The 27,667-nt window shown below is 36.7% G+C and overlaps 2 protein-coding genes across 5 annotated transcripts in view; one reads left to right on the top strand and one right to left on the bottom strand.

Moving 5' to 3' along the window:
- Positions 1–1,060: 1,060 nt before the first annotated feature.
- mfge8a (milk fat globule EGF and factor V/VIII domain containing a) lies at positions 1,061–21,666 on the bottom strand. 2 transcript variants are annotated; one of them, XM_081359089.1, is made up of 10 exons: positions 21,085–21,666; positions 18,240–18,365; positions 16,749–16,880; positions 12,864–12,977; positions 12,425–12,606; positions 5,966–6,121; positions 4,844–4,988; positions 4,534–4,736; positions 4,098–4,253; positions 1,061–2,085 (listed from the first exon to the last, which is right to left on the bottom strand). In XM_081359089.1, the coding sequence occupies exons 1-10, from the start codon at positions 21,158–21,160 to the stop codon at positions 1,942–1,944; spliced, it is 1,434 nt and encodes a 477-aa protein (XP_081215215.1). In that variant the 5' UTR covers positions 21,161–21,666; the 3' UTR covers positions 1,061–1,941. The 2 variants fall into 2 exon arrangements, with proteins under 2 accessions (XP_081215215.1, XP_081215216.1); XM_081359090.1 differs by having other exon boundaries at positions 4,844–4,919; positions 21,085–21,629.
- cpt1aa (carnitine palmitoyltransferase 1Aa (liver)) overlaps positions 21,273–27,667 on the top strand; it is a 22,416-nt gene continuing 16,021 nt past the window's right edge. Inside the window, exons 1-10 of one of the 3 annotated variants that reach the window (XM_081359079.1) lie at positions 21,273–21,369; positions 21,634–21,765; positions 22,722–22,883; positions 23,009–23,151; positions 23,273–23,444; positions 23,554–23,658; positions 24,091–24,228; positions 25,247–25,324; positions 25,864–25,971; positions 26,750–26,834. In XM_081359079.1, the coding sequence (XP_081215205.1) occupies positions 22,743–22,883; positions 23,009–23,151; positions 23,273–23,444; positions 23,554–23,658; positions 24,091–24,228; positions 25,247–25,324; positions 25,864–25,971; positions 26,750–26,834 (970 nt within the window). In that variant the 5' untranslated portion in view covers positions 21,273–21,369; positions 21,634–21,765; positions 22,722–22,742. Of the gene's footprint in view, positions 21,370–21,633; positions 21,766–22,025; positions 22,058–22,112; positions 22,320–22,721; positions 22,884–23,008; positions 23,152–23,272; positions 23,445–23,553; positions 23,659–24,090; positions 24,229–25,246; positions 25,325–25,863; positions 25,972–26,749; positions 26,835–27,667 lie in introns of those variants that run through there. The other 2 variants (XM_081359080.1, XM_081359078.1) reach the window with 2 other exon arrangements.

Here is a 27,667-nt window from a genome sequence, read left to right as displayed (position 1 = left end):
TGGTTTGATAAAAATATCCTTTTAGGGTCACAGCTTCTTGATGAAAATTGTAATTTTTTGTCTTATAGAGACTTTATGGATGCATTTTCTTTTCCGGTCCCCCCAAAAGAATATGCAGTCATTTTTGATGCTATTCCCTCTGGTGTTAGAATGCTACTTCAATCCAGTCCTAAAGGCCCTTCTTGTTCTCCTCCCTCCCTCTTTAGACTCCTCTAACCTCTATATAGATAACTGTCTCCTTGTCAGTAGTGAATTCACCAACAAGAAAATCAGATCAATCCTTCTCAAACCTTGTGCTTCTGTTCCCCCTTGCATCAGTTTTTGGAATAATAAGTTCGAAAATATCGATTGGAAAAGATTTTGGTCTCTAAAAAAAGAGTTCTTGCTTACCAACAAAGTTGTTGAGGTCTCCCTCAAGATTGTTCATAAATGTTACCCTTGTAAATATCGTCTGTCTAAATTTCATAGTATCAAAGATGAATGCTCTTTTTGTCTGTGTTATCCAGAAACTATTGATCATATTTTTTGGGAGTGCTTATATTCAAGGATCGTCTGGCTTGATTTTTCAAACTAAAAACATTTCCAAAGATTTTACTTTAACTTTAAAAAAAGTATATTTTGGGGTCCCCAAAGTACAAAGTGATATTTCTAATAGAGAATTTGTTATCAATCTGCTTCTTTTCCTAGCAAAGTTTTTTATCCACAAATGTAAGTTTATCGATAGAAAACCTCTTTTTTGTATCTTTCTAAAGGACTTTAGCCAACACTTGCTCTCTCTTGAACATTCAACAAGCCCTTTGGCTATAAATACACGTCTACAATGTGCCTTGTTTAAGCTATTGAAATCCCCGTATCCTCTTGTAAAAAAAAAAAAAAAAAAAAAAAAAAGTAGCAATACACTTACACCCCATGCTTTTGACTAGAGAAGGGAATCCAAAGCCACATATCTAAGAATCTATTATTTTGAGATTAAAAGACCACCTAGTCTCACACACGTTAATTTCTGAAAAAGCACGTTGCATCGCTTCCTCAGTTTGAGCCACAAGCAAGGAGAAGCAGAAATATTTAACATATTTATTAATATTGTTAAAGACAATGTGTTTTACAAAAGATACTCAATATTTGCACAGTTGTACAATTCTATTTCAATTTGGTTGTTTACATTGACTCAGATAAAATCGAGTTATAAAATGTATAAACTGTAGTATAAAGTGTAGAGAAATGCAGTGCAAACAAGTCAGTTGATGTGAGCCATTCTCTTAATGCGACATTTCAACAATAACATTTCCCTGGAGTGTTTTCAATTCATTTACAATTTACAGCACTGTTTCGAACAGACCCATACTGTATATAAATGTACTCCAAACAGTCGAGATTAGTTCAGAAAAAATACTGTGGACAGTATTTGTGTGCTTACAGAAAATTACAAGTTGACCTTTTCCCTCTGTGTGCTAAAAGGCAGAATAAGGTCTACTATTGGACATTAACACTGGTGGTAATATTTAAGACAGTTGGAACCAGGTAGGTTGCTTCATGGATAGATTCTCTCACCCTGGTGGCCAAAGATAAGGAATAACAGTAAAATATATTTGTATATTTCATTATAAATCAGGACATGCATTTTGAAATACAAGAATGTTCATTGGTTGTGGGACTAACAATTTTAGTAAAGCATTACAATTAGTCTCCTTTTTCATTTAAGGTTTATGTTTTTCAAATTTTGTAATGTTCTCTGAAATTTGCTTAAAAGGTGATTTCATAAAATTGCAGTTGTGCCAAAAGGCGTTAAAAATTAGATCGACTGAACCCTTCAAAAGTACATGAAAATAATGACATCAATACAATAAAATACAGAGCAACAATTGAAGCTAATGTATATTGAAACAAATCATCAGCTATAACCAGCAGACACACTTCAGTGCAGAGTCTTCAGCACATTCACTAATCATCACAGCCCAGAAGCTCCATGCGTAGAGTTATCCGCTCGTGCCACTCCCAGGGCAGAAACCGCACAAATCGGGCATAGAAAGGAGGATCAAACAAGTTCTTTTTGTATGTGTTGTTGTCAGTGTTGCCTTGGAAAATCTACAGAAAAAAAACAAACACTTTTCAATTAGTCAGATGAAATGAACATAACTAAATGTAATAGGTATGTGCTTTGAGGCTTTTGTTCAGTTTTAGAATTCTGTTAAAATAAAGACTAGATAAAGGAAAATAACTCAAGCGGAGTTTACATATAATTAAAAATGATTTAATTTCCTCTTAGTATCCAGAACCCAACATGGAAAGCTGGCAGTTCATTGGCAATGTAATCCTAATATTCACTGTACCCAATAAACAATTAAATCAGCATGCGATACTGCACCCTACAATGACGATTTAATGTAATTGAACAAAAATACAGTAAAAACATGAATATTGTGAAATATTATTACAATTCTATTTGTTTTTTTTTTTTACAAATGTTTATGTCATTTATTCCTGTGGTGGCAAAGCTGAATTTTCAGCATCATTACTCCAGTTTTCAGTGTCTCATGATCCTTCAGAAATCAGTCTAATTTGCTGATTTATTATTATTATCAATGTTGAAAACAGTTGTTACTTAAAGGGGTGATGAACTGAGAAATCAAATTTTCCTTGAGCTTTTGACATATAAGAGATCATCATACTATAATAATATCCTGTAAGTTTCAGAACTGAAAACTACCTTGTTAGTCCAATAAAAGCTTTTATAGACATCAGGCTCAGCAAACGACTCCTTTTTCAAAGTGGGGATCTATGACGTCAAAGAGGATAAAACACCGCCTCCACAAAAGAAGATCAACGCCTACTTCAACACGGCCTGTTTAGCCCCGCCCACCGATTCACCCAAACATGCTAAATAACATAGGATGACATGATGATTGCTAAACCGGATCGAGCTACTTCCAAGCAATAAACATGCTGTTTACTAAATATTGTGCGTGCCTGTTTGTGGAAGAAGACAGTCTGCATAAGCTTCCTTCGGACTCCAGCATGGTTAAACTTTATTAAATCAGTCAATCACAATTTCCCGACGGATCTGCCAGCAACATGTAAGTAAACCATGTGTATTCTAATGCCTGATCTGCGATCAGTGATTTCTGATGTGTAATTATTCAAGTTCAGATATCTTTCTCTTAAAATCGTTCAATACTATTAATGCATCAGTGACTAAACGATCAACTTCACATAATTTCTCGTAGTATTATGAAAATAATCTTTTTTAAACTGTTATTAAATTATATACAGAAAGCGATCAAAGAACGATCCATTTCCATTCGCCCAAGCTGTCAATCAAACAGCACAGCGCGAGCCGCGAGGGCTTATCTGGACACTTACCAAACTCGTGATGAAATAATGACACTGTTACACTACACAACGAAGCTCTTACTGTGTATTCACATCGTGTTTGCATTGTGATTTGGTGTAAGCATTTGTGAGAGTGCAAAAATTGCATTGCAATGATAAGATCTTTATTCACGCGATCAACAGACTGTCTGTCATCCGCTCAGTGCTCATCATGCTGCAACCTTTCATGTGATGGAATAGATTTACATATAATGCTTTAAACGATTCTTTTCACGATTTGTTAATCTCGATAGCTGTAATAGTAAAAACGTAGTAAAAGTTTTCGAGAGAGTTCATGTAATACTAGCTATTTCATATGCAAGCATGTCAGCCAATCACAGCAGTCGGCGTTTGCACTGCAGTCTCACAGCAGACACGCCCCTTAAAACGGAGCGTTCAAACCTGAGGCTGAAATCAGGCTTGGAAAAATGGCTTTTATTTATAAATTATGACAATTTTTGATATAAAAATCATACTAACATTATAAGGGCACCCCAGGCAACATTATAAAATAATAAAACAATCCAGTTCATGACCCCTTTAATATTTTTTACATATTTACTTTTTTCAAACTTTTTTCAAGATTCTCTGATGAATAGAAAGCTCAAAAGAACTGGATTTATTTGAAATAGAAATCTTTGTAACATAAAAAAATGAATAAAAAATAAACAGGAGAACAGTTTAACAGCAGTATATAAATAAAGCAGAGATATTGTCGTCACTGTAACCTTATCTGTTCTCGTTATTTGATCCTTCACAATGCTCCATGTTTGTCCATCATTACTGTAAGCGAGCTTAAAGGCTGAAACAAACTGCACAACTCCAAAGTCTTTTGCTCCCTGAGTGATGATGCCTGTGATTCTTTTGGGTTTCTCCAAATCCAGCTGTGACATGAGAAAAAACACATTAAACATCAGAGGCAAACGTTAGACTACGGTCCACAGTTACCTGCAAAATAATTGATGTTAAATAAGAAAAATAATGGAATAGCGTTAGCTACTAATTTAGACAGTTATTCTTGTCTTTAGGTAGATCTATGCATTTCCTGTTATGATTCTTTAACAATGAATTAAATCCACCACTTTTTGATGAAAAGGGAAACAACAGCAGATAGAAAATCAAAACAGCTTTCTAAAAACTAGACACGTCATCACACATTCTCACCTGGAGCCACTCTGAGCGATTGTTGTTTGCCGCCGCCCAAGCGTTAGTCTTGCCTTGCTTGTCCAGGCGAGCGTAGTGGGGATACCAGGTAAAGGCATCTATACCCCAAGTACGGAAAATACTCGATGCTGTAAGCTGCGCGTCGGAGATGAGACGGGACTTCATGCCCAGTGGATCAGTGCAACCGATTGTGCTGGACTGCACTGTCATGTTAGAGAAAATGAGAGTGCTAAATGCTAAGAATTAGTAAACATGAAAAAAGTGATTCATATGAAAAACAGTGAGTCATAGTTAACTCAACTGAATTTACCATTAAGCTCGCAGCCCACAAGTTCCATCCGGAGAGTACAAGCTTTACGGCACACGACAGGAATGATTCGAATATACTGGGCCACAATGGGAGGGTCAAACATGTTTGTCTTTGTTCCATCATTATCTGTATTTCCCATAAACACCTGAAAAAATACTGAGTCAGGGAATGATAATAGCTTTAAGCACTTAAAGGATTAGTTCACTTTTAAAAAAACTTTTGCTGATAATTTACTCACCCCCATGTCATCCAAGATGTCCATGTCTTTCTTTCTTCAGTCGAAAAGAAATTAAGCTTTTTGATGAAAACATTTCTCCATATGATGGACTGCAATGGGCCCCAAACGGTTCAAGGTCCAAATGACAGTTTCAGTGCAGCTTCAAAGGGCTTTAAACGATACCAGACGATGAATAAGGGTCTTATCTAGCGAAACGATCAGTCATTTAAAAAATAAATAAAAAAGTTTAAGTTTTATAAGCACAAATGCTCTCCTTGCTCTGTTCTGTGATGCGCGTTCGTGACGTCATGTAATACGCAATTACTTTGAAAAGGTCACACTTGACGTAGGCGGAAGTACCGAGTCAGTGTTTACAAATGTGCGGAAGGAGGACCATATACACATATTCAAATGTCTTTGTGTCAGTTTATCATTTAATGCCCATTTCGTGTGCGTATCCTGGGTGTTTTAATATTAAAAAGCCTAAAAGAAAATTTTCGTCAGGACAGAAAAGCGTGACCTTTTCAAAGTAATTGCGTATTACGTGACGTCACGAACGTGTTCACAGAACAGAGCAAGGCGAGCATTTGTGCTTATAAAACTTCAACTTTTTAATTTATTTTTGAAATGACCGATCGTTTCGCTAGACAAGACCCTTATTCATCGTCTGGTATCGTTTAAAGCCCTTTGGTCATTTGGACCTTGAAATGTTTTGGGCCCATTTAAGTCCATCATATGGAGAAATGTTTTCATCAAAAACCTTAATTTCTTTTCGACTGAAGAAAGAAAGACATGGACATCTTGGATGACATGGGGGTGAGTAAATTATCAGCAAAAGTTTTTTTAAAAGTGAACTAATCCTTTAAGGAAGGCTTGTGCTGTACTGATAAAGTTGTATTTCTTACTCGGTCTTTTCTCTGGCCATCCGCTCTGTACACCGTGTATGTTTTGCCATCAAAGCTGGATGCCACCTTGAAAACCTTGACAAACTCTGCTGTCCCCATGCGGCTGGCTCCTTGGGTGATGATTCCAGTGAGACGCATCTTCTTCTGCATGTCAATCTAAAATGAGAAAATCAAGAAGAGGAAGTGTGAACATCATGTACACAAAAACAAACTGAACCATTTTAGTCCCCCATCTTGTTCCTCTATTGCATTGTTGCCCAACCCTGTACATGGAGGCACACGAACAGCGCACATTTTGGATGTCTCCCTTATCTGACCCATATATTTCTGGTCTTGGAGTCTCTGCTAATGAGCTGATGAGTTGAATCAGGTTTATTTGACTAGTAAGAGTTCGAAAATGTGTACTGTTGGTGTGTCTCCAGGAACAGGGTTGGGAAACACTGCACTATAGCATGATGAATATTTGTCTCAGTAAAAGCCCTGAGGAATCACTTACAGAAGGATTTTTACAGCTGATGAACAGTTATGTTTATTGATATGCACAGTTGTGTCATATCAATACGCAGTTGTGCGTTGATGTGAACAGTTATGTCGATTGATATATTTATTGTTTTTAGTTAATTGATGTTTGAACTTTTATTATAGTTATGTGATATGTCTGTTACCATTATATTGAGTCTTATTCTATATAATGAATATATGTGTATAAATATGGTGATGGTTGAGGAGATTCCCCCTTCCATGTAAAGCGCTTTGTTTTACCCCTTTTCCACCAACAAGAACCGGGTGCTGGTTCAGAGCCAGAGCCAGAGCTGGTTCAGAGTTGGTTCGACTGACGAGCTTACTAAGAACCGGTTTGCCTTTCCACCGGCTAGAGAGCCACAACAGAGCCAGATCTTACGTCACTGTATACGTCTCATGTTGCCCAGCAACCGCTAGTGCGGTAGCGCCAAACACAAACACGGCAGGCTTGTTCGAGATGCATCGGCTTCTCGCAGATCGATCGCCGCATGACATCAAAGCACTGCGATAGCGATCTAAAAGCACAAGGAGTCGTACGCTCTCCAAACACTCCTGCAGCTCCGATCGGTCCCTGCCGCTCCGATGCATCTCGAACAAGCCATCAACAATAACGGACGTTGCAATACTATGGATGCTCATGGGTTTGCAAAAATACATCGGAATCCAACGCGTTCGTGCAGCTCGCCGTAACTTACATAGACGGATATTATAATCGAGCTGCTATTAGCTCGACTAGCTGCTATTTAAAAATGGCGGTCACAAGTTTCTATTCGTCTACTTGGTCACGGTAACCCCGCCCCCAGCCCCTGACGCAAGCGGTTCTTTCTTGGCTCCGTTCTAGACCCTGCAATGATTTGGTGCTACTTAAGAACCAGTTTCACTGGTTCGGAGCTGGTGCTTTGGCGGTGGAAAAACAAAGAACCGATTTGACTCCGAACCAGCACCAGTTCTGCCTTGGTGGAAAAGGGGTATTTGAGTACCAAGAAAAGTGCTATATAAATGTAACAAATTATTATTATTATTATATATATATATTTTTCATCTTTATTTTGTGGGCTGTTGGAAGAACAGTTTGTGTATACTGTCAAGTATCTAATCTGTTTACTACATTTATTGTGTTGTGGAAGCATTACATTGATGATATTTTCTTCATTTAGAGTGGCACAGAATCTCAGTTTTCATAGCCTTGTTAATGCAAACAGTGATTACATTGACATTCAAGATGGATCCAACAGGATCAAATACATTTTTTAGATGTAAATGTTATTCTCACCGAAACTGGGCTTGAAACTAGTTTATAGTGTAACCCCACTGACCGTAACATGCTATTACATAGGTCATCGTATCACCCTGTTCCCCTTAAGTCTTCCCTACATATCTCCCAATTTAGCGCATTCTTAGAATGTGTAGTAGAGATTAGGATTATCAACATCAAGTAGAAATCTTGGCAGACAGGTTCAGGCAGAGAGCTTACAATGAGCAGTGGATTCAATCTGCTGAAGAACGTTTTAGTAACTCTTCTCAAGATTGTCTGGTCAAGAGATCTAAATGTAAAGAACAGCGAGTTAATTGCTTTATCCAAAATTCTCCATTGGCAAATTAAGACATTGAAGGTATAATTCAGAAATACTGGTACATTGTTGAGAGTGACCCCAATCTGCAATTGATTTTTGCAAAACCACCTCATGTGGTCTAAGAGACCTCCAAATCTACGCAGTATGCTAGTAAGAACTGATTTATCTGTTCCTTGGAGTAATATACCTTCTGGTAACTGTAAGTGTTGAGGTTGTCAACAATATATTTTTATGCATAAAACACAAACTTTTAATCATCCATATACAGGGAAAATTAAGATCTGAGGAACGATTTATTGTAAAACAGCTAATGTCATGTTGCGTTGCCCTTGTGGACTTTGATATGTGGGCAAAACAAGCAGACAGCTTAAAATTCGTATTGCCAAACATCGAAGTGCTATCAGGCATCATAACCCTAGAAGTCCAGTAGCACAACACTTTTTTTTAAGTTGAGACATTCGGTTTCTACACTGCAATATATTGGCATTGAAGCAGTCAAATTACTCTAAGACGGGGTGATATTAACAATTTGCTTTTAAAACGTGAAGCATATTGGATTTAAATTTTGAACACATTATCACCTTGTTGTGAATTCTTTACATTGTATGTCTTTAAGTATCGTCTACTGCTTTTCAAGGGTGTATTATGTAGAATACTTAATACATATGGAAAGTATAGTCCGCAATTTTATTGGATGCGGTTCTGGCGTAAGTGGCGCGTTCTCTGTTACGCATACAGAGCTGTCAGAACCCAGCGGGTGATATCACAAAAGGTAAACCACTCTTACGTTTTACTGTGCCTGGTCGCTGGAGTCAGGGACCATCATTTCTAAAACTGAGTTCCGAACACTGGCTAAAGAGACCCGAACAGGCAAGGTCAGAAGAGTTACCTGAACTGAAGAGTTTCACTATCTGTTGCCAAACCACTACGCAAAGAGATCAAACCCTTCCGCATGCCATTCAGTTCAGCACATGGAAAGAGTTAGTGGAGGCAACTCGACTAGCATGTCAAAAAGCGACAAATGATTCAACAAACACCCAGTTCATTGATCATCACGAAGCAGAATTGATCCTATTGAGAGAGTGTCAAGCTCAGAGCTTTCCTGAGGAAATAGCAGCCCTCAACACACAAAAACTTTTACCAAACCACAGTCGACTAAGGTGTCTTGCTCCAGAATGGGATCCAGCAACTAATGTACTAAGAGTCAGAGGACGATTACGGAGACTGGAAAGCCCAAATGTTGAGCAAATTCATCCGATTATGCTAGATTCGCAGCATCCAGCAACAAAATTCCTCAACAAAGACTTTAATGAGTGCTTGTTGCACCCAGGTACAGAACAAGTGTATGCAGAAATACAGAGACAAAACTGGATCTTGCGGGGACGTCAAGCTATTAAACACCACCAGCTTAACTGTTCATCCTGTCAACGATGGCGAGCTCAGCCTAAAAGTACCACAAATGGCAGATTTGCCAGCAGAGCGGCTCAGGCTTCTCTGTCCCCAATTTTATTCTACAGGAGTGGACTGTTTTGGCCCATATTATGTCAAAATAGGCAGAAGGATTGAGAAACGTTGGGGTGTCATTTTCAAATGTCTCACCACAAGAGCTGTCCACATAGAGCTTCTCAACTCCATGGATGTGGATGCTTTCTTGCTTGCCCTTTGGAGATTCATAGCCAGACGTGGCAGACAAAAGGAGATCACATCAGATTGTGGCACAAACCTTCGTGGCGCTGATCAAGAACTGCAAGAAGCCTTTGCAGCTATGGACTCTCAATTAAAGAGCAGTTAGCCGATTACCAGATCCTCTTCAAGTTCAATCTGCATAATGCTCCTCATTTTGGTGGTGTCTGGGAGCGAGAGGTCCGCTCCATTAAAGCTGCTCTCCAAGTGGCAATCTGAAGATGTCCTGTCCACAGTCTCAGTAGAGGTAGAGGGCATTTTAAATTCAAAACCCCTTGGATATGTCTCAGCAGACGTTGCAGACCTCGATGCCATTACACCAAACCTTCTCCTCATGGGGCGGCGGGATGCATCGCTTCCACAGGTGGCGTATGCCTCAGGAGAAATGGGGCGGCGCAGATGGCGCCATTGTCAAAATCTTGTGGACCAATTCTGGACTCAATTTACAAGGAACTACTTACCTACGCTCCAGACATGCCAGAAATGCCACAAACCATCAGACACTTTCACAGTAGGCTCAGTAGTTTTAATAATTGATCCACAGCTTCCCAGAGCTCAGTGGCCTATCGGTAAAGTGGTTAAGACTGTTGTCAGTAATGATGGATGTGTGAGAACAGCAGATGTCCTTGTCGGGGGCAAGGTGTACACCAAGCCAGTTGCTCGCCTTATTCTGTTACCAGCCTTAAAGGACAACAAAGACTCTTAAAGAATTCTCCTAGATTGCACATTTGCTGCTCAAATGTGGGGGCGGCTGTTATGAATTCTTTACATTGTATGTCTTTAAGTATTATATACTGCTGTATTCAATATCTTTTAAGGGTGTATTATATAGAATACTTAATAAATATGGAAAGTATGAAGTACACAATTTTATTGGATGCGGTTTTGGCGTAAGTGTTCTCTGTCTATTCTCTGTTACACATACAAAGCTGTCAGAATATGACACATTTTTTCCACTCGTGCAGCATCTCTGAGTGCAGGACAAAAGTTATTGACGAAGTGAGTTTATTTTCTGACTTTATATTTGTAATATGTATGTTTATACTGCTGAGATTATTTCTAACATTAAGCCTATAATTCGCGGGTGTTTCACAATCTTTATGTATATTAGTTTGTCATGTGAAACACACGTGAAAGTGCCGCTAGCATCGTGGCTTATCTTGCTAATATTGGCCATACCTCGTTTAACTATGGTTATGCATCTGTATAAGATATTCTATATTTATAATACTTTTAATACCATAATGAGGATGCTGTATAATGTACCTTAAGTTGTTTATATGCTCTTTTATATTCTGTTTACTTGTTTCTTATTCTGCTAAACACACTTTGAGAGAGCTGTTGAGTTTGTTTAATTGGTAATGTACTGTTTATCACAACAGTATGTGGGCATGTAGGTTTAACATTTAGTTATTTACTTCTGTTTATTTGTTTATTGCAGAAACTACCTCCAATGCATAATTAATATGCATATGGTGAAACCCTGCACATAAATTAAAAGGTGGAAAAGATATGATGATTCCTACTCCCTGATCAGAGTACTGAAGTGGTTAAAACCATTAAAGAACCGGCATTCAGTGGGCCAATCCCCAACAACCTAATAACAAAGAATTTTTTTGCTTGGATTTATTGTATTATTATGTTGGGTATATTTCCTTTTGTAGTCAGGTATTATTTTATTGATATGTTTATTGTTTTCAGTTAATTGATGTTTTCACTTTCATTCTAGTTATGTGATTTGTTTGTTGCCCTTGTGTTGAGTTTATATTGATTTAAATGTTTTAGTTTTGTCATGTGGTTGATCATGTGATGTAGTTTTATGGTGTATATGGGCTTATCAGTTTATGAGTTGATTGTCTGATGGAGAGCCACTTGGCTCGAAACGTCACCTGGGTGAGAACAAAGATTTTTTGGAGCTTTTCCTTTTTCTTCGTTTTTTTTTTTTTTTTTTTTTTTTTACAGCTAATTAACAGCAAAACCATTGACAGCTAATCAGAATCCAGTCAACTTTAAAAGAGCTTGAGCAAAACTGCAGCACACGCTTGAGCTAATAAACAAGTAAAATAGTTATCATTACAGTTATATTTATAGTTATCGTTCTTGATGTGAACAGGCCATAAACAAATTTATTTACTTTGCAAGCAACAAATGCATAGGATGGCTGTAAAATTAATAATTTGTAACAAAGTTAATAACAAAGTTAATAATTTGAATAAAACAGTAAAACTATTCTATAAAAAAAAATCTCTTCCTGGCGTGGTACACCAGAAATACCCATTAAAAACATTTAAGAAATCCAATCCAAATATATGGTTTGCATTTGTTAGTAAACATTTAAAAACACTTGAGTGCAACAATTGTTTTTGTATTTTACAAGGAATTGCTTTAATTTGTGAAAGGCACTTGAATAGAAGAATTTAGTGAATACAGATCCGATAAATTCAGCCACTATAAAGAACTTTTCCTTTAGCGTATCTTGTTTTTAGATTTTTTGGTATTATACTTAATATCATAAGTAAGATTATAAGTAACATTTTTATTAAAAAGTTTGAAAACAATTCTATCACTTCAATAAAGTTTCAATAAATTCTCAAAAGTATAATTGTTTTTGAATTATTTTTTTTTTTTACTAAAGAGGCAAAAAAAAAGAAGCTTCAAATCAAAGGGCTGACTGACAAACCTCAATCCAGGGGTTCTTGTCTTGGGGTGCCGAGCTCCAGGCGTTGACAATTCCCTGGTTGTTGAGTCGCGCAAGCTCCGGTCCCCAGTGCTGCAGCCCAAGAATGCCAGAGTGTACAGAGGAAGCCGAGATCTGTGACTCTACGATTCCTCCTTCCTCCATCCCCAATACATATGTACAGCCTGCACCATAAAAGATGGTGTGGGTAACAGGGCATGAATTCTACTTTATATTCTCTTCCTGTTGCACGGCTTATTGCTACCTGACTTACTACAGTCGTTAAACAGCTATACCTCAGATACTCTGGAATTTGTAATCAAACTCTCAAAACTCAGGGTCAGCGAAAAGGCACTCTAAAACGAATATTATGACACTCAGAATTAAATGACCTCTTAGAAACTAAACACCAGGAAAAGATTACCAGCATATAAAAACTCACGTAGCTGACATTGCTTCCCAACATATGGAGAAGGGCACTGGCAGGTGTAGTCGCCATCCAGATCACGACACAGGCCTCCATTCTTACAAGGTTGGTTTTCACAGTCATTCACATCTGTGTAAGAACACCAAAAATAATACAGCCATGTCAATGTAATTATAACTTAAACAGTAAGTTGGACATGCTGTAACGGGATGCTTCTCTGCAGAGGAAGGGAGGTGTCATGTAACTGCAGCTGAAGTATGTATAATTATTAGTGTGGTGACTGAGGTGTTTGGTGGCACAATGCTCACGCAGGTGCTTGCAGGATCTCGAAATTTACTCTAAGGGGACAGAGAGTTCTGTGTGGAGCAGAGGGTGGGATGGTCCAAGTCCAGTCTGTATTTCCAGTAAACTGCTGCATACTGCAGCTACAGCACAATTGCTGAAATTAAACACTATGCAGGATGCTAAATTGGACTGAAAAACGTAATAAATGTTGTTTGCCAGTAGACATGCTGTAACATTTTTTGGTATAGATTTCTAATGAGAGATGTCTAATTGAAGATGTCAGAGAGTCAGAAATACTGTAGCAGATTCCTGCTTTAAGGTCACAACATCTGCAAGATGATGAAGAGATATTTCAAAAGTTATTGAGATATTCACATTGAGCTTTTGACTCCCTGTTTCCACTGTATCTAACATTATGTGGTGGACCATTATTGGGTGTTGTCTTCTAGGTACACATTATGAAACATGACTTTATTCCAAACTATACACACTCGCACGCCAGTTATAGCCCTATGTTTGGCAATACTCCATGGCTGCATCCGAAATCGCATACTTCCCTACAATAGGTGAAAAGCAGTATGTGACAAAACTAAGAAGTATATCTGAATTCCCAGTACTCATAAAAGAGTAGGCAAAAAGTACTTGGATGAGCTACTTCTTCCGGCAAGATTCTGAAGTGTGCATATGATGAACACTTTACAATCCCATGAGGCCACGGGAGAGGATTTATAAATGTACGCTGAAGCTGGTAGGTCACATGATAATGACAACATGGCAAATGTAGTACGTCCAGATTACAATCATACTACAGTACACACATTCTTCATACTATATAGAACATAGCCTACTTTTTTAGTGGTCGTGAAGTTATTACTTGAAAGTTTATTTACCTCTTTAAAATGTATATATATATATTATATATATATATTTTATATATATATATATATATATATATATATATATATATATATATATATATATATATATATATATATAAAATAGCACTTAGTTATTCACTTAGTAAGTGAATAAAAGTATTTATTTCTTTAAATATTTATATATATATATATATATATATATATATATTTTTTTTTTTTTTTTTTTTTTTAAAGAAATAAATACTTTTATTCACTTACTAAGTACACATTAAATTGATCAGTAAATCAGCATATTACAATGATTTCTGAAGGATCATGTGACTCTGAAGATATATATTCAAAAATATATTAAAACAGAAAAGTTATTTTTAATTATATTAACAATATTACTGTTTTTACTGTATTTTTAATAAAATAAATGCAGCTTTGGTGAGGATTATATATATATATATTTTTAATCATTAAAAAAAAAATCTAACCAACCCCAAATTTTTTAACAACTGTGTTAGTGTATATTATTTAGTGGGCTGCTGTTTACCACTTTTGGTCTTCTTGGAAAAGTATTACGAAACTAACATCCAAATCATTCTAGCAGAAATTATTTTTGTTTTTTACAATTGAAATGACAGAATGGCTATAATTAAAAAGACATACACCATATTTTCATCCCAACAACAGAAGTTGTTTTGTTCCTAAACTGTTAAGAGGATTGCAGAACACAAAAAAACATCACTCTGCCCAAAGCCTGGACAAACATTCGGCATACAAGCGCGCGCACACACACACACACACACACACACACACACACACACACACACACACACACACACACACACACACACACACACACACACACACACACACACACAAGATTCAATCTTGTCTTGAGGACTCAATTACAACAAATTTGTTGCGAGTTATTACCAAACTCCTAGAATATTAGAACCAAAAGAGATTTAATTCATGAGCAACTTAACAGTAAGCCAAATAGTTCAAATGAATGAGCTTTATGAGATTTAGTTTAGTGTCTGATTGTTTGAATTTGGCAAATACATTAGGTGGAAATATTTTAGAACCTCCTTAATGCCCAAAGGCTGGACTGCACTGTTCTTCTCAAGTATAAAACCTCTTTGGCTTGATTAAGGCTTGCCTAATTACACTGAAGCTGCCCCTGTGGTGAATATTCCTGGCTGTGTTTAAAGGCCTTCCAGTGCTACAGCTAGTCTAATATCTGTAAAATCAGAATGCTTTGATGCATGAATTAATTACAATTAATCTTTTTTACTTAATACATTTCTAACTTTAGAATGAGAATAACCAATATAATTTTTTATTTATTTATGCAATAGTATGTATTACGCTTTGGTCCACTGCAATTTTGTATTAGAGGAAGTTTAGAAGTATCTGGTAAATCCCTACTTTCATCAGCCATTTTGAATTTATGTTATGAATCAAAATCAAAATGCCATATAAAAGGGAAAGTTGAACTACTGTAACAAATAACAGTCATTATGCAAATGCCTTATTGGACAAGAACACAATGCAAGTCAATGGCTACCATCAACTGTTTGGTTACCACCATTCTTCAAAATATCTTCTTTTGTGTGTTTAACAGAAGTAAGAAACTCATTTGGAACACCTTGAGGGTGAGTAAATGATGACAGAATTGTCATGTTCAGGGAACTATCCCTTTAATAAACATGTAGTTTATTTAACAAGACATTGGATAATTAATACTCTGTGCTAGCTACTTTAAACTGTGTTGCATGTATTTTGTTTATTGATCCTTGCATAAACAATAGGCAATTATAGGAATTATTAACCTAAATCTTATGAAATATGGCTTAAGTACATTTTATTTCTGAAGACATTTTCGAGTGTTTCCGCATGATGTTGCAGTGGTACAAGTTGTCATTATGATTCTACAAAGACGTGAATGCTTTTTACAATTCAGAATCTCTTAATGGTAATTCTGACATTGCGTGATGGTGGTTTGGATGTATCAGCATAATCTGAATGGTTAAAATGGCTTTAAAAGATGTGTCCACTCTAGTGGACATCAGGCAGCAAAGAGTTAAAACCATACATGGAAAGGGACTGTGGACTGGAACATTTTAACAAAGCCTATTTAAAACTCACTATGGTTACAGCTCTCCCTATCCACCACTGACTGCTCAACATCCTGGGTGTGTCTAGTGTTTACACCAGTGCCATTGTATGTACAGCACCACACATTATAGATACACATACACATTATACCAATGAAACAAAGTGGAACAAATGATACAGCATGCAGTAACTGAAGTCTCTCTGCTGTGGACTTGCAGCCACAAGAATATTCGCCATGTAGGAGAAAAGTTTTAACACGAATTAACCACCAAATGCTTTACACGGACTCCATGTATTGCATAACTGGACATAAATGAGTCTTAATCAGCCTTACCCATAGGACATGAACAGAAAATCATCAATCAATTTGTGATAAAGTTGTCATTTTCAATACACTAGTATTATTATATTTATACAGAAATTTGTTCTGCTATGAAGTCCCAGTGTGCGTGATCATTTAGTTTTAGTCATTGTTTAGTTCAGCAATTGAAGTTTTCCTTTTGAGGTTTTATACAAACATCCTTCTAAAACCATTCATTAGCCAATTGGAGTGATACTGATACTTATAGAGTTTTTATTATACTGACAAAGCTTGTTGTAAATCTGAAATAAGTGGTACAAAACTTACTGATTTGGCAGTGTGCACCTTTGAACCCAGGTTGGCATTTGCACACATACTCATTAAAAACGTCTCCTCTTCTGGCGTTAACGATCACCTCACATGTGCCATCGTTTTTACATGGGTTTGGGTTACAAGGACCTGTTAAGGAAAACAGGAGTAAGTTCTGATTTGAGTCTCACAATATGGACAAACCCATAGAAAAAAAAGTGATCTTTAATAGTTTCTCCAAGACAGCAATGAGATTTAAAGGGGCTATATGCTTTTTTCTGAAATTTAAACTCGCGACTGACACCTGTGGCCAAAAAACGGAACTGCTCTTCCTTTCTGCTCGCTCTCGTACGTGCACACTTCACAAGTCATCCGCTGCAAAGAAGTCAACATTATGTTTACAGAGGTAAGAACAGTCAAATACATATATTGTTTGAGAAACTAAGTTTGTTTGCTGACTAGCGGTGGTGGCAGAGTGATCTGAAACGTTTAACATGAACACGCTTGACGTCACATCCGCAGACAGCGCGCGAAAAATCCGACCCGACAGAAAATAGGAAAAATAGGATACAGGCTTATAGGTGCACCCACTGTGAGCTGACAAGGTATGCTCATCAGGAGATGTTTAAGTCATACATGGTCAAATAAAAAGGCTATTGTTACGTTTATTTTGGGGAAACAGTTGCATATAGCCCCTTTAAAGGAGAGAAAATGAATACTTGTGCCCATGTCTCTCATATTTCTCATCTGAGTACAGGAGTAATCTGGTGTGTCCTTGTTCCAGCAGAGATCTCAACAATGTTCCAAACTGTGTTTGAAGTGAAGCACTGCTACTTGGGCGGAGTGATTTGTGTCTGAGAAGCCCTGTGGTGAGGAGCAGAGAGTTCGCTCAGAGTTGGAATAAATAACTCCGCAGAAGTAGCAGTGCTTCGCCTTCTGAGAATATAGTTCCCAGTATGTATATGTTTAGAAGATGGCTGTGTCTCATGTGACCTTGTTATTTGTACACGCTATGACTATACAAATCACAACATGTAAATAGGAAAATGTTGGCGTTATTTTGTATTGGGAGCAGTAGGCTAGCTGGAGCCGTTTACCTCCAGTCTTTGTGCTAAGCTAGGCTAGCGGTGGGTGCGTCAGACAGAGTTACGGCACGCACGGAGATGAAAAGGGTATGTATGGACTTATCTAACTCTGGGGGATACGGTGAATAAGCTAAAGTCCCAAAATGTCGGCGTGTTCCTTTTGCCATTTTTTCCATTTTCTATGCTATGCTACCCACATATTTATTTATTGAAATTTTATGACATCTACAGTATCTGAGACAAAGTTGTTCCACAAGTGAAAAGCAACCGAAAACATTTCTTCTCCTAAGCTATGAAAGAGCAACCTTTGTTCTGAGCAATAAGGTTTTCCACAGGCAATAGGGTGACCCATTTAAACCTAATCTGAAATTTAAATGAGGATTAAACCAGTAAAATTCAGATAAACAACATTTCAAATTCTGACCATTCTCAGTGGCATTGCAAGTATCTCCAGCAAATCCCTCGGCACAGATGCAGAAAAAGGGATCTTCTCCAATGCCAGTCACACACGTCCCTCCATTATGACACAGGTTCACCTTGCAGTAATCTCCTACAGAGACACACATAAGCAGGAGTGAATGGAATTACAAAGATTAGACTGGAATTAGTTCTTATTTTATAATTTGGCAATGGACGGAGTGGTCCTGAATATTAAGCTTCAAGAGATACAAAAGAACCAAGAAGCGCTTTTCACGCTTCTGAACAGGATCAGGAGAGTACAAAAGATAAGAGATGTGAGCAGCATAGCCAATGTGCATGTTGAACTTTCGAAAGCATATGAAGAGTTCAGATGTTCAGATATATTTTTCAAGGATAGGAAAGATTCTATGACATAAGTGAACATAAAAAAGTGCTTGTATTGTGATAACTGTGTGGGTGTATGTGCATGAGTGCAGCACAAAATATCAGAAGCAATAATGATAAAACAAAATAGCCGCTGCTGTAAATTAAATGCTGCTCATCTTCTGTTTAGGAAGCACAGCATTCATTGCGCTTCATTCTGGCTGAACAACAAAAAAAAGGCATGAACAGAATGCAAGAACATGAAATGCTCTTAGACACACGTTTATGTGTGAAACGTTACACAACATACTTCCTGAGAAGCTAGGAGATTTGCCCTCTGAGCTCATTAAGATGTAGAGGTTAAGACGGGCTTCTTTGAAAATGCCTGAACAAGAAATTAAAGGCACTTTTCTTATACAACTTTGCACAGATTTACTTTCCAGAATTTTGTAGTTGTGAGTAGGAGAGTTATGACTCTCCTTGTCTCCTTGTCAGATCTTGTCATACTCGTGAATCGAGATCTCACGATATTAAAAAGTGACGATGTTTCTCGTCGAGTTTAAAAGCTATCTCGGCATGGCTAAGTTGAGTTTGTGGCAAAATCTTTTACAGTGTTTGCATTATATTGTTCTGTCTTTTGCTGCTAATAATTATTCATATTTAGAAAGTAGAACCGAAGCGACATTCATTACAAGATGATTAGTGTAGGGCCATCACGATTCCTCAATTAAATTAAGGTTAAATTAAATAAATAACGAAAGTGGCGAATTCCGTGGACTAGAATTATTTATTATTTATATCGTTATTATTATTATTATTATTTAGATCATTTTCCAAGGCTACACAATATATTTAAATAATTTCAAATTGCACTAACAAAGGAGAATACATCAATATGTTTCCAAATGTTGTTAATCGCTATTTCAAAATAAAAGTTTAAACCCTTGCTCTAAGTTTGCCTGTTTTGATGTCCACATATTCTTGTTCAAGAAATTACAGCGGCTGTAGCATTTCTATCGTAAAGTGGCCAAATATTAAAGATTAAGTAAACATTTCAATTAATATCGTTTAGTCAATATTAAACAAGGATTTGATCATGCTATAAAGTGTAACAACAACAATGGAGCTGTTCAATACAACCATAAAAATACTTCCTTTTGATACTTTTGAAACCAATTATTATAGCCTTGTTGTTATTATATACTGTATGTATTTTAGGTCATTTTAAAGGCTATTGGTCACTTAGGTCTATTTTTATTACCACAAAAAAATATCCAATTGCTTAATTAAATGTCAAAATAATTGACCAATTACTCGATTACCAAAATAATTGTTAGTGAAAGTCCTATATTAGTTAAATGATAGGTAAAATGCACCTTTATTGTTTTGGCATTTTGTGTCTTTCAGTCAAATAAAAGACTATTTTTCCAGTCTTATTTTGTCATTGAAGATTTCTTAAATATAGTGTTTCTCAAAAATATCACCTTGTCTCGATCTTGTGAACCCAATATCATACATCATCTGGTCTTGTGAGCTAAGAGTATCGCCAAACAAACCCCTAGTTGTGAGTCATATTTTCCAGAGGAGTACATATCTCTTCCCAGAGTCTCTGCAGTGGATTTGTTCTTGTCCTCACAATGGCCATGACATCTCCGTATCATCTGGACGGTTCCAATTCCAATTTATTTACAAAGCACAACATAATACTGTGTTGATCACAGTGCTGAATAAACAGTAAGACATTCAAATATAACAAAGACAAATAACTATAAAAATAAGAAATAGCTACGCAAACCCACAGACACTTAAATGTCTTAAATACAGCAAAAACATCTTCAGACTCTTGAAACAAATAACTGTGACAATAGTACCTGGACACTCATGTATGATCAAAACATAAAAAATATGTTTTTAAATGCCTTTTAAACTCATTAAGGTGAGTTAGGTGACTAACTAATGGTTAACACTTATTGAGATCCACTTTATATTAAATTTAAAACATAATATTAATAACATATAATAATTTGGATAGACTAAATATGACCTAATGAATAAGACAGCTAAAGACAAATCATTCAAAAGAATTTTGAACAAAATGTCAATTTAACGAGACAGATAGCCCTACTTGATCAAAACTCAATCCTACTTTGATATCATGGCCAGAAAGAGTAAAACAAGATGGTCTAAAATGGATTGAAGACAAAAGGAACACTGCATCAAGTACAAATCTGTGAAATGTTCAGTACCACAAATAAACTCCTTCCCACAATAAGAAACATTCACCATTGAAGTAATGTATTGTAATAATATAATTTGCTGTGTCAAATTTGGTGAGGGATGCCCATAACTACTGCAAAAAAGCAAAGCTGTGTAAAATTATTTAAATGACAAATTTTAGGCTCCACCTAGTATTTTATTTTCAGTGAAGCAGAGTTCGACTGGGAAGAAAAAAATTAGTTAGAATTTTAGATATTAACGTTACTCACCATTCACGGTACAAATGCTGAAAATGATTAAACTGCCAAAAACTATAGAGGACCGAGCAAGGTTCCAGGTCTTCATATTGGTACTCTGCTGTCTGTTTGTTTCTCAAAACCAGGAGCTTTTTCTACTAGGTCTCCTTCTGACGTCATCCTCAAACGTGGAGCAGCGAGACGCGCTCAAGCACAGGGCGCGCGCGCACCGTTTCCGCGCACGGCTCAACTATTTGAGGTTATAACGACTCCATAGAATTGATAGTCTGCGCTTTAAAGGAAACGGTTCGAGTATAGGTATTATGCAGACCTGTTTTCCGCATGTCGTGTTGAACTGTTTTAAAATAATCTGCTTTGTAGTAATGAATTATTTTGAAGCAATTTTCGACTACATTAGAAACTCCCAAAAATTGTCCAGTTTAGCAATCCTATTATTCCCCTACTGAAAGTCATTAGTAAGCATCCCATTACATGTGTTGTTGTTTAAAAGAAAAATGCCATGTCTGCCATTTGCTCTTTGTGTGTATCTTCTCATTGTAATTAAAGATATTTATGCTGCAGGCAGAACGTCCACTCAGCATTCACTTCCGTGTTGGGTTTGCGGTTAAGCACGCGATCCAGTTTAATGCAACCAGATTGGTTAACTTACTTCCGAGTTCGACATTTCTCAGAGGACCTGTTTGGATGATGAAGGTCAGCCCCTAATGTCTAATAATAATAGTCAAAGTTATCTGATTTTAATATCACATTTAAGTAACCCTATTTGCGTGCTATTTCAAAATTTGAAGCTAGTTTGTAACCGCAACGTTTTAGTCGTGTGGTTAATGCAGAGTGGGCGGGCTATATGTGTCTACTGCACTGTAGTAACAGTCAGGAAAACAAACGTCTGGATTCACCGTGCCATTCAGTCGAATGCATGTCCGACTGTACACTTCATTTGATCACGTTTACAGGTCTGGCCAGGAGAATCAGTAATCAAACGACGGTAAGTACCAGCACATGGCAGTTTGACATATTCGTCATCTTGGACGTAACACGGTCCACTGGGTTAGCTGACTAAGCTCACATAGCTCACTGAGTAAACACACACACACATGCACATGTAGATAACAACTCTGGGTCGGATTTGTATTCAGTAGGATTAGAGTCTAAGGTGTTTGCGATTCATTTATTGTCTGTTTTCCTGCATTGAATCACGTGACTTAGTTGTGTTTGTTATATAGATGAGAAGACGGCCACATCATCAGGTCTGTAAGCATCGCTATGTGTAATTAGATTTTCATATTTATTTTCTTTTCTTTCTGATTATCTTTCCAGATAAAAAAATAAAATAAAAGTTGTTTTTAAAAGCTCTGCAAAATCGAAGTGGTCTTCTTAATATGTAATATGGCGGCGGTGTGATTTAAATATTAACGTGTATGGGTCAGCCAATGGTTGAGAATTATTCATGGCTTTATTATAATTCGGAAAGTTAAATGTGAAATATGAGTCAAGCAAGCAAGTAATTGAGTATTAGTTTTTGGTTTGTCATTTTATTCGCAGGTGAAAAGGCAGGTTTATATAACAATCATTGTAACAATGTGAAGGCACATTGCTATAATTTGTACTTAGTCTTGTGTTCTGGACTGAAGAATTTTGTTCTTTTGTAGAATTGTTAGCAGTGATCCAGTATGGCAGAAGCTCATCAGGCTGTGGCCTTTCAATTCACCGTTGGCCCTGATGGCATTGACCTTCAGCTCAGTCATGAGGCTCTTCGGCAGGTCTACCTCTCTGGACTTCACTCCTGGAAGAAGAAATTCATTCGCTTTAAGGTACTAAGATTGTGTTTCCTACATGTTCTACCCCTGGAACTTTCGCTGAAACTTTTTTACCTTTTCAAGACAATTTGGAGATTTAAAACTGTCTTGGAGAATATCGTTTTTCATTGTGCTCACAGAATGGGATTTTGAAAGGGGTGTACCCAGGGAGCGCACCAGGGTTCATGCTGGTGTTGGCAGGGTACATGGGAAGAGCGCATTACTTAAAAGTGGACCCTTCCTTAGGCCTGTTCGTCCAACTTGGCAAACATGTCCCGGTCAGGTATGTCTGTTTCGTTTGGGCTTTTTGTTACACCACAACACAATAAAAAGTGCCTAAATAGCATTAGTGCATATTAGAGGTTATTCTCAATCAGGCTCCTCTTATGCTTCTCTTTCTGCAGTAGGTACATGTCTGCACAAAAGCAAATGTTAGTTGGTGGTGTCATGGTGGGCACGGGTCTGTGGATTGCCATCATATTTTGCATGAGGTCTGTCCTGAAGAGTCTGCTGTCCTGGCATGGCTGGATGTATGGTGCCCGTGGCAAAATGACCTGGAAACTTCAACTGTGGCTTGTATGACATTGAGGATTTTTTTAATTTGTGTTAATTGTTTTCTGGAACACTTTATACTGATCCCTTCTTGGTTGTTTTGAACTCTGCCATTTGTTCTTTGATTTTGCAGGTGCTAGTGAAGATTTTTTCTGGCATGCAAACACCAATGCTAAACAGCTTCCAGACATCGCTTCCTCACTTACCTTTGCCATCTGTGAAGGACACCATGAGAAGAGTAATTATTCATCTTTTAAACAACCCGATCAAAACTATTCTTCAGTTTAATATATTTATTTGAGATGATTTGATCAGTTAAATGTCAGAGTCAGACTGGTAACCGAGGAATAGCTACTCTTCAGTTAGTTTTTTCAATGTGGATTTTGATCACTTGTTTTCAGAGTTAACTTGCTCAGGTGATTATCTACTGATATTGGAGGTAGGTTGCACAGCGTGGATGAAGTATTAACTTACTAAAACATGCACGCTGTTGAGAACGGTACTAGAAAAATAAACTAGCTTAGGTTTGATTTGAACTTATAAACCCTCATTTGTTGAGACTCATAAGGAACATGCTTGGATTTAAGTTAATACTAATCTTTTTGACTTCCCTGACAGTGAGATATTGATTATAAGTGTGAATTTTAGCTGTGTTTTCTTGAACCTATAGTATCTTGAATCAGTCCGACCACTGCTGAGCGATGAGGAACACCAAAGAATGCAGAGTCTTGCACTTGACTTTGAAAAGAACCTTGGACCAAAACTTCAGTGGTACCTCAAACTGAAGTCTTGGTGGGCCACCAATTATGTAAGTATAACACATTACTCTACATATCAGTTACTTCTCAATGAAGAACTGCAGCAGCAGTTTAAGTTCTTGTATTATGTTGTGTTATATTTTCTCCTGAATATGTTGCAGGGATGCAAACTACTTGCCTTTTGGAAAAATTTGTTTTGGGTCCACTGTGACAAATACTCCATGTGATTTGTGCATCTGATTAGTTCATTCTAATTTACACACAAATATTTCCACAGTTTTTCAAAAATATTGAGCAGCACAACTGTGATTTATGAGAAATCTTTGAACACCAAATCAGTATATTAGAATGATTTCTGAAGGATCATGTGATACTGAAGACGAGTAATGATGATTAAGTGTAGCGTCAGTTCTGCCAGATCATGTTAGTCAAGCTCGCATCAGCTGACTCTCAGCTGATACACGTCTACCTATGGGAATATGACGCCTATCAGTGTATTCATATATAAGCTCCTTCAGTATTATCAGCAGCTATCGTGTTTCTCAGGAGCTAATTACCCTCCTCCATCTCCTCTTGTCCAGTCAGTATGGCATTCTGATTCCCCTTGAATCAGAATAAATTATCGAATTATGTTGTACTTTAAAATCTTGAATTAATGATATCTGCAATATAATATAATATAAATATAAATGCCTCATTCTAATCCTAACTCTATGCTAACTGTCAATCATATTTGACGATAGTGGTCCTGAAAGAACTGAAAATTCAGCTTTGTCATCAAGTTAATAAATTACATTTTTTATTATTTTAAAATAAATGTTTGTTATTTTAATGTTCTTTAAATTATAATATTGAAAACATATTACTGTTGTACTGTGTTTTTGATCAAATAAATGCAGCCTTGATAAGCATAAGAGACTTCTTTCAAAAACATAACAAAACTTCTCAACAAACAAACTTTTGAATGGTACTGTGCATGATGGGGAAGGGGAAAATTCCTGCATAACAGAAATGACTCTGTCTAACCTATTTCACCTCTGAGTTTGCATCATTGTGTGTGTGTTTCAGGTCAGTGACTGGTGGGAAGAATATATCTACTTGAGAGGTCGTGGGCCAATCATGGTTAACAGTAACTACTATGTAATGGTAAATAGTACTTGCCAGCCTCACATTCATATTTAGCTACAAGGTGCAGTATAGTACCTAGATATACTATTATTGTCTGCTAGGCTCTCTTTACACCTGGTATTTTAATCCATCTCTTTTGTCCACTTTCAACCACTTTTGTCCTGATTTCTTTGAGGGGAGGGTATATGGGTGGGTAAATGTATGGGTTTTTTCAGATTATTCGATCTAATGGACAAAATAAGCATGCTCAATTTACATATGTTGTCAATTTACATATTTACTTGTTTACACTACGAAAGCAATCCGGTCGAATGCGTTTTCGACCACCTCTGGAAGTGGTCGAAAGTGGACAAGCTCAAAGCGTTTTAGACCCCATTTACACCTGTATTTAGCGTTGTCTTCTTGTGATCTGATCGAGCAAAACACATCTTAATACCAGGTGTAAACAGGGCCCTAGATAATCTTAGGTAATTTTTATTTATTTTTTCATGTCAATTAGATTATACCTGCATTCTTGGTATCTAAAACTCCTTGTTTCTTTATTTCCCTCTGAACAGGATTTTCTTTATGCCTTTCCCACACATCTACAAGCAGCAAGAGCCGGCAACGTCATTCATGCAATCATGCTTTACAGGGGGAAGCTGGACCGTGCTCAAATCAAGCCGGTTAGACGATCAACCATATTTTGTACCTCATCTTTACTGTAAACAAATCACTTTTTTTGATGTAATAAGCGAGTTTTGTTGAGTAAACGGGTAGATTAGCTTATTTACCATTTTGCCCCATAATAATGGTGGATAAAATTTGTTATAGTTTTAGACATTCACAGCCATAGAACCAATAAGTAATAGCACTGTAATAACTTCTACCCTCTTGTCACAAATGATTGATTGCCCTAACTATTATTAGGCCTGTCACTATGGATATTGATCTCTTTATTTAATGCAATACATATTTCTATATTTCATGCCTCCTGATCATATGCTCATAATGGTGCAGCTATTTGCACTATTGAACAGAGTTCCACTCTGTTCTGCCCAGTGGGAACGGCTATTTAATACATGCCGTATCCCAGGCCTGGAGAGCGGTAAGAATAGCCAGTTTGTGCACCATAGGCCAGCTTCTGTCTACTACGCTGGTCATGTGTCATCAGTTATTTTTGATTAGCAGAGTAATAGATATGTTATTGTATATGTTCATTGGCAGCTGGCAGTTTTTTCTTATGCACAATTACAATAATATAATGACTTTGTTTTGACAGGCCGCTGGTGACACAGGACTGTGCTGCTTAAAATGCCTCTCCATCCCATTCCATTGCATTTTTTTAATTCTTTATTTTTTTTAACTAGGACACTAGTTAGTCTTCATTGCATACTAATGATTGCATAGTTCTCTCTCTGGTCCACCCAACAGTGATTTATGGCCATTCTCTCTGCTTCACAGCTTATGCTTCAAAACACCATCCCCATGTGCTCATCCCAGTTTGAGCGCATGTTCAACACCAGTCGCATCCCAGGCATAGAAACAGGTACTGAACACTGACACAGTTGTCTTTGAGGCAAATTCATGTTCTAGGGCAAAGTTCTCCTAAACCTGCTTTCCATTGTGCACACAATTAAATCTGCTACTGGGAAAGATAACAAGCTTATGATAACAAGCTTATGAATGCTGATATAAATTATACTCCAAAGGTGTGGATTGGTTGTTTTGTAAATATATTATTGTTGCCTTATATTTTAGGTTACAAGTGTAATATGCCATACTTTATATATTTATATATTTATATATTTATGTTTATATAAATAAAAAAATAAAAATAATAAAAAATTACCAACTCCAAACTTTTGAACAGTAGCCTAGTGTTTATAAAAAAAAAAAAAAAAATTATATATATATATATATATTATTATTATTATTTATTTTTTTATAAACACTAGGCTACTGTTCAAAAGTTTGGAGTTGGTAATTTTTTATTATTTTTTTTTTTTATTAAATTCAATTTTAATATTAAAATTTAATATTTGTGAAATAGTATTAAAATTTAAAATAACTGTTTTCTATTTTGATATATTTTAAAATGTAATTTATTCCTGTGATGGCAAAGCTGAATTTTCAGTGTCACATGATTCTTCAGAAATCATTCTTATATGCTGATTTGCTGTTCAATAAACATTTCTTCTTCTTCTTCTTCTTCTTCTTTCTTCTTTCTTCTTTCTTCTTTCTTCTTTCTTCTTTCTTCTTTCTTCTTTCTTCTTCCTTCTTTCTTCTTCCTTCTTCCTTCTTCATTCTTGCTTCATATCTTTGTGGAAAATCTGTCTTCCTTCTTTCTTCTTCCTTCTTCCTTCTTCCTTCTTCATTCTT

The sequence above is a fragment of the Scardinius erythrophthalmus genome (genome assembly GCF_964197995.2).
Source record: "Scardinius erythrophthalmus genome assembly, chromosome: 2".
NCBI lineage: Eukaryota > Metazoa > Chordata > Actinopteri > Cypriniformes > Leuciscidae > Scardinius > Scardinius erythrophthalmus.
The sequence above is the reverse complement of the archived record's forward strand: the minus strand, read 5'-3'. Positions and strand labels throughout refer to the sequence as shown.

Coding starts and splice junctions, on each gene's coding strand:
- mfge8a (XM_081359089.1), bottom strand. CDS start 21,160: ATGAAGACCTGGAACCTTGCTCGGTCCTCTATAGTTTTTGGCAGTTTA. Junction 12,607..12,863: donor TGGGAAGCAATGTCAGCTAC/GTGAGTTTTTAT, acceptor TTTATGGTGCAG/GCTGTACATATGTATTGGGG. Junction 4,989..5,965: donor ATGGCCAGAGAAAAGACCGA/GTAAGAAATACA, acceptor GTATTTTTTCAG/GTGTTTATGGGAAATACAGA.